Source organism: Aythya fuligula, chromosome 8, assembly GCF_009819795.1.
Source record: "Aythya fuligula isolate bAytFul2 chromosome 8, bAytFul2.pri, whole genome shotgun sequence".
NCBI lineage: Eukaryota > Metazoa > Chordata > Aves > Anseriformes > Anatidae > Aythya > Aythya fuligula.
The window spans coordinates 1956921-1965470 of NC_045566.1; the positions used below are offsets into that span (position 1 = coordinate 1956921).

The following is an 8550-nucleotide window of genomic DNA, read 5'->3' on the forward strand; positions in this document are numbered from 1 at the left end:
CAAAGGGAAAAAAATGGTTGTCTGTCTTTCTACAGAAATGCTGAATGAAATACGTGCTATTACCACTTTCTTTTGCCTTCCACTGCAGACTTCCAATATATTATACTACATTGTCTGCTCTGGATAAAAAATAATACCCATTAAAACAAACAACAAAAACCTACTAAAAAAAAAAAAAACAAAAAAACTTTTTTTGGGAGAACAAGTAACTTACCATGCCTTTGACTGAAAAACCTACCTCTTTCCTGAGAAGCAGAGATGCTGATTTCTGAAGGAATAAACATCCTTGGCTGCATGCTTGCTCTGTACAAAGAACAATCAATGTTGTTATCACTCCAAAGGCAACACAGAAAACTTTCTTCATTCATTAGCAAGGGAGGGTTGGTTTCAGCAGCTCCATGCTCTCTCATCAAACCAGACCAGCTCTCTACAACTCCAGCAGAGAAAGGACTCAAAATTGTCTCATTCAGCAACATACAGGGTAACGTAAAGTTCCTGGGAAGAATCTGATGGACCATACAATGGGCAACGGCCACGTGAATGAAGTCTGCAAATAAAAAGACAAAGGAAAAGATACCAAAAATAAAGGTAAAAGTTTTTATCGCTTGACAATGAAAGGAGTGGCCGATGTTACACAGAAACACTTTCATTACAGAAGAAGAAAAAAAAAGAAAATCATTTCCAGGGGCTTATCTCCTCTGAGCTGGAAACAAAAATATTGAAAATCACACCCTCTGAACTGGTGTCACAACCGCCAAGTGCCAGCTTCCTCTCCCAGAGTCACTACAACAAACATTTTGTTTTCTCAACCTCTTCAAATAGGTCAAGATCAAGACTGTAGGGGAAGCATCACTTTGGGGTAAACTGGCTTCTATTCATTTAAAATACACCAAATCCTAATTCTAAATTAACACACTCTGCTGGGACATTTGCAGTCCAGCTCTTAATAACATGGTGCCATTACTGCAGCAAAAAATAATCCCATTGTAAATATAACACAGTCACATTGTAACTGTTAAATTTCACGGAACAGCATTACCAGAATATATGACTGGACGCAACTATGCAACTCCAGAGCATTATCTGGGAAATGAGATGTAGGAAAAAAATAGTCACAGAATCAATGATCTTTCCATCAGACTTAGATTCTTCAAAATAAAAGTGCTCCGACCACAGTCATAGCTCTTGTTAGTAAGCCATGGCTTGAATTGCACTAACAATGATTCTGAGAGTGATGAACGGATCGCTTTTGGAAATAGCTTACTGTAAAACACTGAATGAATGCCAAAGATTAAAGCTCCAGTTACAGAAAGGCATGAGTGTGATTTGTGCGCTTCTTTGCTTTTAGCTTTTTGCTCAGTTAGGGCATAAATATTTTAAACCACTCATTAGATAGAAATTAATTCATACTCTATGCCTTGCAACATCTAAAATAATAGTAAAAAAAAATCTCTAGGACTGTTTGATTAATAGTGCATAGGTTAATAATGTAAAAATACAAAATGAAAGCTTTTTAAAAGTAGATGCACACTGCATTAAAAGCAGACACCACATCACTACGCAGAGCGTTGAAGTGCTTCGTTTTGTCTTTACACAGATTTTGTAATGCCAGGCTCCTGAGGGGTTCTGCTCTTTTCTCCTGTCTTGTTTAAAAGAGTTTGTGCCTCTGTAAATATCAGCTTCATTAGGCTCCCTGGCACCATATGGAGGATTCAGTTGACTGAACAGACTAATAGTCCAAAATACATGATTAAAAAAAAGAACAAATGAGTAAGTGACGTGACTGCCTACGAAGCAGGACAGTTAACCAATATACTGCCCAATTCATGGAGTCAATTGAGGGGTGCGAAGAGATTCCTGCCAAGTCACCTTTCTCCTAAAAAACATACTCTCCCCTCTCTTATCACACTATCAACACCACAGGATTAATTAGATCCCGTAAATCAAAATGTATGCAGCTACTTGCCATTTCCGCAGATGTGTTTAAAAATAAAAGAGCCATAATGAATTACAACACAGAATGTTTGGCATAGGCTTGCTCTAGCTTTTAAATGCCTGCTATCACAGCATGCATTAAGAACACTTCCCTGCTCCAGACGGAACTGTTTCTCTGTGCCATGGACACATGGGAGGCCAACACACACAGATCTGCCTCTCAAGTGGCTCTGTATTTAAGTGCCTGGGTTAAGAGAGCTACAAAGATGCTAACCACGGGTATTTGCTTATTTGGACACAGAGATGGCCAGTCAATAGATGCACTGATTTTCTGTCATTGCAGGCCACACAACAGCTCTGAAGCCTAATGAAAACTCCCTGAAGCATTCAGGTTTTCTAATGAAAAGGTGCACAACATCTTAAGATTACATAAGGTATTTGAAAGAAGAATTTGTCATCAACACAATATTTGACACTGCATGTGCACTGCCTAGCGATTTCTTCATCCTTCATGAAGATAAAAGATGCAGATTTTGAAACTAACTTCATTGGATTGTGGTATCTGCTTTCTCCATGAACATTATCATCAAGTCTTTAAGTAGTTCTTTTTTCAAATCAAAACAATGAAAGGCAAAATACCATCTGTCCCTGGAGAGCATACACCAGCATTGTTGTGGACATTTCCCAATTAGAACAACAGCTTATTACATTCATCAACATTTACAGTGAATTAAGCACTCTTTAACAGCATTGTGCACATGAAAGAAAATGTCAGCTACCAAAAAAAAACGAAGCTCAAACTCAAAGCAACACCTTGGCTACACCGAACTGAGCAGAAACTTTGTGGTTCCAGTGAAACCTGGGTTTTCCCAACTGCTTTTGGACTTGTTAGGGTAACAGAACAAATTGCCTGTGAGTTTCTCATCTTCCCAAATTCTGATTGAGGCATTTATCTGAATACATTTTGACCCACCAGATATATTCTATTGATATATCCTGATCTTGCAGATCAACTGAGCTGCTTTTTGGGATAATGTACAAAACACAGCCCCGAAAGCATCAACATTTCAGCTCTGCACAATGATAGATCAGGACCTTTGCATATACTAGCTGCATATTATGATAAGATCCTAATGCAGTAATATGACTTGAAACACCACTGCAAACAGAAATGGTGAGTACTCTTCATTCTAAACCATTTCCAACAAACTTATTTTTAACACTGGTAACTTACCCAACAGCACAGCCGTGGTCAGAATGATTTGCCAGTACATCTTGTTTTGAAGAGCTGGTCTGAAAAACATATAGAAAATAAACTGAGAATGATAATTATCATCAGGGTTTCATTACGGTGCACTTCTTTTACTTTGGTCTCCACACCTTTGTAACAGAAAGCAACAACAAAATCAGAATGTCATTTGGGAATAAAACCCGTTAACACTGCTCAGCATATCAATTAAATATCAATGCAGCTTTTTTTTTTTTTACATCATTTGAACTACATAGTGCCTTATTCCTCCAGGCTGACTGTTGAACACTTTCTGGGTTTGGTAATCTGAAAGGCACTAGGAATCTAAACTATCAAAATGCCCAAAAGATACTCAAGTATCTCTTCCCCCAAGAAAAGAAAAAAAAAGTACAGCATACACAAAAGCATCCAAACATCAGTTTGGTGAAGACTTCACCAAACTTTACACTAATATTTAAATACTTTTCTTTCATTTGAGGTACTTCGTTCTTCTTGATTTTCATATTTTAGCCACACAAATTCTGTTGAAGCCCAAATATAAGCATTTTATACTTAAAAAAAAACAAAAACAGTTTGACAGGGTATATCAGAGCAAAACACACAGACTTTGGTTGCCTTTGTAGTTAACTAGAACTGGATGATCAGTAAAATGAGTCCGACGGAGAATGTTGTGGCGAGAACTAAGATTCAGGGAGCCCCTCCAAAGGCGTGCTCATTCCTTACATAATTTTGAGAACAATTTCCTCGAGACCATCGATGCTGCCAAGAGAGCTGGTGCCAACGTATGTAATCCCCTGGCTTTTCGGTTTGGGGCAGCATGCACTGCATCACGCGGCGCTGCACGAGGATACCTGGTCTCGGGAGCTGTGTGGAAGCAAATTGCCTTGGTGGTGGAGGAGCAGGAGAAGAAGCAGGGCACTCCCTGCTCGTCCTGCACAGAAGGTGAGAAATCCTCGCTGTCTCACCCCGGACAAAGTGCCAGAAAGCCACCACAGGGCAGAGGGGCACCTGCACACGGGAACTGGTGGCTGCTAATAAAGCCAAGGGGTTTGACTGAGGAAAGGAAAGCTGCTCTGTGCCCAGACTCCACCCAGAACTATCCCTCCTCTCCCTTAAGTCCTCGCCAGAGACTACCAGGATCACACAGGGACCCTGATGCTGCTTTAAGCCTTGCCCATGGCTTAAAGAAAAGGCAATTTGATGGGCATAGCTGTCTACCTGCGGCAGCAGAGCTCTGAGCGGGGCAGCCACAGTATTTCTGTGGTGTTGTCTCCCTGCGAGCTCTCTTACACGAAAAGCCCTTGGAAATTCAGCAGGGCTGGAGCCAAGCCGTTCCTTCAGCACAGACTGTCCTCTTTCTGGTCTGAAAAATGAGTCAGTCCCATCCACTTTTCTCCCCATTCACCCAGGTTATAATCAGACTACATTTTAAGCTACATTTTGATCAATTAAAGAGGAAAGCTCAAGATTTCAAAGGCAGTGCTCCACAACCCCTACTTCGGAGGAAAATTTGCCTCTCAGCAGAGCTGTTACCAGGCCAGCCTTCCCTGTACATCTGCCATTAGCCAATTTCCTAATAAGTGAGCCATGAAGGCCAGCGGAATTAGACTAGCTACAGCCTCCTACTAAGCCTGCCATTTCACGAAGATACAGGCTGGGATTATTTCCAAAAGCCTATGATGAAAGTTACCTAGTTTTTTGAAAGTTTCTGACCGGAGGGAAAAAAAAAAAAAAGCTTTTAAAACAATTTACTTGGCATAAACATATGCCATTCCCATTATTAAATCTATGGTTTAATGAAAGCCAGTCCATTTTCCCCTTTTATAGGCGCAAGAAGAATTTGCAGTTCGTAGCTCAACCACTTCTCAGTAGGAACTGGCAGAGACCACTTCCATATGCTGTGCAAGGAAATCAGACATCCACACCAAAGGCTTATAGAGTTATTGGTATGTCATGGACATTACTGAAAATGTCTTTAGAGCTCTTACTGATCACAAGTAAAATATTTCCACCAACCAAAGCTCTAAATGGTCCATAAAGTCACGGCCCATCATTGGATCTCCTGTTGTGAGATCCCAGACCGAATGAAGCTAAAGCTGCCACCCAGGTACCTTAGCCCTTCTGTTCCTAGATGTTTAAAGAAAAGAACCTCAATTCCAGCAGCCATTCATACTCCACTGTACTATTTCAAAGCAGGACGTGCAGCATCAGTGAAACACTATCTCTCGCTTGTCCCCAGATGCAGGAAGGCAATACCTCCCACAGACTGAAGGGAAAGCAACCACAGACCACGGACTCTTCAAAGAAGAAAGCTGTACTTATGCAGCCTCCTGAAGATAACAGCATCTTCACTTCCTGCTGCCATATAAACATCCAGATAGAGCAATCAAAGAGACTCTGATATCAGCACCAATTTCACCATAATTAACAATATTTGGGCCAGAAGGCAAAAACATAGTTCAGACCACTTCAAGATGATTTATTTTTCTCCTTCTATTGCATCGATGTAAGCAGATACCACAAAGCTGTTGCTTTTAACCTCTGGTCCCAAAAATACTCTCAAACAAAAAAAAACAGTGCTGAGCAGCATCAAGAAAGCAACACAAACTACAAGTCATCAGCACGAGCATCCCTCCTGGATACTTTGCACAGAGGCTGGGTAAAAAAGAGCTACCTGCAGGTAATGCCCAGGATACGACCAATGTCCTACTGGATTGGGCAGGAGTACCAAACACTTTTTGCAGTGAGAATATTGAATTTACCATAAATCCAAACTGCACTGAAAGAAAGATCCAAGTTTTACAAGAATCGCTAAAGGAACTGGAAGTTTAACAAAGGAACATTATGAAACCTTGTAACTACAGTTCTGTCCTGCAAAGAGTTAACACAACGAGGACAAATGGTTTTGTGCATGTTGGGGGAAGTCTCCACACAAATGGGAAGAATTGGGGCCTGCTTTAACACATTGGCCTGAAGATGCTGCATCCTGGAACCAACTTTGGTGCTGTGCAGAAGGTGACATTTCCACTTTCTTACTCTCCCTCTCCATGCTCACAGATGTAGAAAAAACTTTAGTTAAGGAGAGTTCAATGGGATTTTTATCAAGGCAGGAAAGCAAAACAGCAAATATGATAAGCAAGGAGCATGATAATGAAAATGAGGTCATCTGCTACAGGTCGGCTGAGAAGTCACACACTTCACTGGCACCCTAGCATGGGAAACATCTTCAGCACAGCCTGAAACACGGCTGGTAATCCACAAACACCTGCTCAATGGGCTCAGAAAAACATACTGACCGTTTGCCCTTGCCCTCTGAAACTGCCCTTTTCCTCATTTTTCCCCCCAACAGCTTCTTGTCCTGACAGCTTGCACTTCTGTGTGTCTGCCTCCTGCACCACACACACACACACAAAACCAAACCACAAAGTTAATGTGGGAAGAGGACTGCCGTACGAGGCAGGTGTGAGCATCAGCCCAGCCTGGCCGTGAGCGAGCAGCGTGCCCTGACAGCTCTGGTCTCACCCTGAAGCTCTCACCCAGCCTCACAGGAGCAGCGGGACGAGACGAGCAAACGCAGCGGGATCAGAGCCTCACGTAGCAGCGGTTTGTCAGCGAGCAGTCTCAAACCTACAGAGAGTTGCAGAAACTCAGCTGCCAGGATCGCATATTTTCCCTCCAACAATGTACCCACACACATATACAGAGTCTGAAGGTTTTTTTTTTTCCTTTTTCTTACTCCCATCCTCCCAAAAAAAACAACAACAGCTGCTAGTTAATGGGAAACAGGAACATAATACCACGAGCATACAAACTGTCCCCGACTTTTGCAGGCTCTCTGCTACAGCTGTTTTTAACTATTCAGAAGCTCTCGATTATGCATACAAATATTTGAGCAGTAATGCCTCCATACAGCACCTCCTGGCCTGCTCTTTATGGGGTTTTCCATTCCTGTGGGGTTCTGACAACACCCGTGATTTGGGGTCAGCCCTAAATGGGCATGAATTTGTTGTCGTTTAGCATATGCAAGCAGCATAAATAAGGAGTTCAGAGCAAATGAAAAGTACAATAGCAATGAAAATTATCTGAAGTTTTTGCTTTCAGATCCCACCAGAGCTTTAACCAGGGGAGCAGGAGGTGCCCACCTCCCCCCAGCAGACCCGCAGCAGCACCACCCTCGTCTCCAGAGGCAGCAAAAGAAATCCCTGCTGAGGTAAAAGGCTCCGGCTCTGCGAAACCCAACAGCACCACGTCCCAAAAACGCCCCAAACCCACCCCAAACACCCCCCGGAGCGGGTTCTCCCCTCGACGGGCTGCGGCTGCCCCCAGTTCGCGACACCAGAGCCCCTCCAGCACCCACCGCAGGCAGGATCCAGAGGCAGAGACCCCAAAACACCTCAGGCAGAGCCCCCAAAACACCTCAGCAGAGACCCCAAAACACCCTGACAGAGCAGGGGGCTGCGGCTCGGCGCCCACCGCGGGCGGTTGTGGTCAGAGCCAGCGGCTGCCCCCGTGCGCTAATTACCCGTGCGGTAATTAACGGCGGAGTCCCCACACGCAGCCCGTCACCATACTCGCGATTTCAGCGCGGTTTCTCTCTCTTCAGGCGCTCAGCCTCAGGAGGGAAAGAGGGGAAGGAGCAGAAAGGTCCGGCCGTGGGCACCGCGCCGCCCGCTGCCGTCACGAACCGCCCCGCGGCTGCCCCAAGCGCCCCGCTCCCGGACCTGCTCCGCTTCGCTCCCGGTCCCCTCACGGCCCCATACGGTCCTTCACGGCCCCATACGGTCCTTCACGGTCCCATACGGTCCCTCACAGCCCCATACTGTCCCTCATAACCCCGCTCGGGGCGCAGCAGCCGCCCCGCCTCGCCAGCCCCACCTGCCCCCGGCTCCCCCCTCACAGCCCGCCCCGGCCCCGCCGCCTCGCCTCAGGGACAAGATGTCGGAGGGGCCCCGTCAGCGCGGGGCGGAGCGGGACGGGGGCTCCCCCGGGTACTTCAGCTGAATTTTCCTCCCATGGCAGGGGGCCCCGGGGGAAGTTTGAGCCCCACACAGCCCCCGGGACGACGGGGGGCTTCACCCCACGGAGGCAGCGCCCCCCGCTCCCGGGTGAGGGCAGCGCGGGCAGGGGGGAGGCTGACAAACTCCTGTCACAACGGCTCCCCGCGGCGTGGGTACTGAGGAAAGTTAAGGGCAGTTCTTACTTTTTTCCTTCTTTTTACGTGAACAGGGAACCTTCGGGGGACGACCAGTGCTGCCTGGAGCCACGGAGACGTTTGCTGGGAGCTTAATGAGCGCTCAGCCGCAGCAGAGGCTGTGCTCGGGGGCCGGCTGCTAATGCAGGAGGTAGCAGCGACCACAGGCACAGGC

General features: G+C 45.5%; 1 protein-coding gene across 3 annotated transcripts in view; it reads right to left on the reverse strand.

Annotated features, from left to right (window-relative positions):
• LEPR (leptin receptor) overlaps positions 1–7982 on the reverse strand; it is a 33424-nt gene extending 25442 nt beyond the window's left edge. For 2 of the 3 annotated variants that reach the window (XM_032192746.1, XM_032192748.1), the window contains exons 1-3: positions 7906–7982; positions 3170–3228; positions 239–547 (exon numbers count right to left, since the gene is read on the reverse strand). In XM_032192746.1, coding sequence (XP_032048637.1) covers positions 239–547; positions 3170–3209 — 349 coding nt within the window. In that variant the 5' untranslated portion in view covers positions 3210–3228; positions 7906–7982. Of the gene's footprint in view, positions 1–238; positions 548–3169; positions 3229–7905 lie in introns of those variants that run through there. The other variant, XM_032192747.1, reaches the window with a different exon arrangement.
• Between the last annotated feature and the right edge of the window lie 568 nt (positions 7983–8550).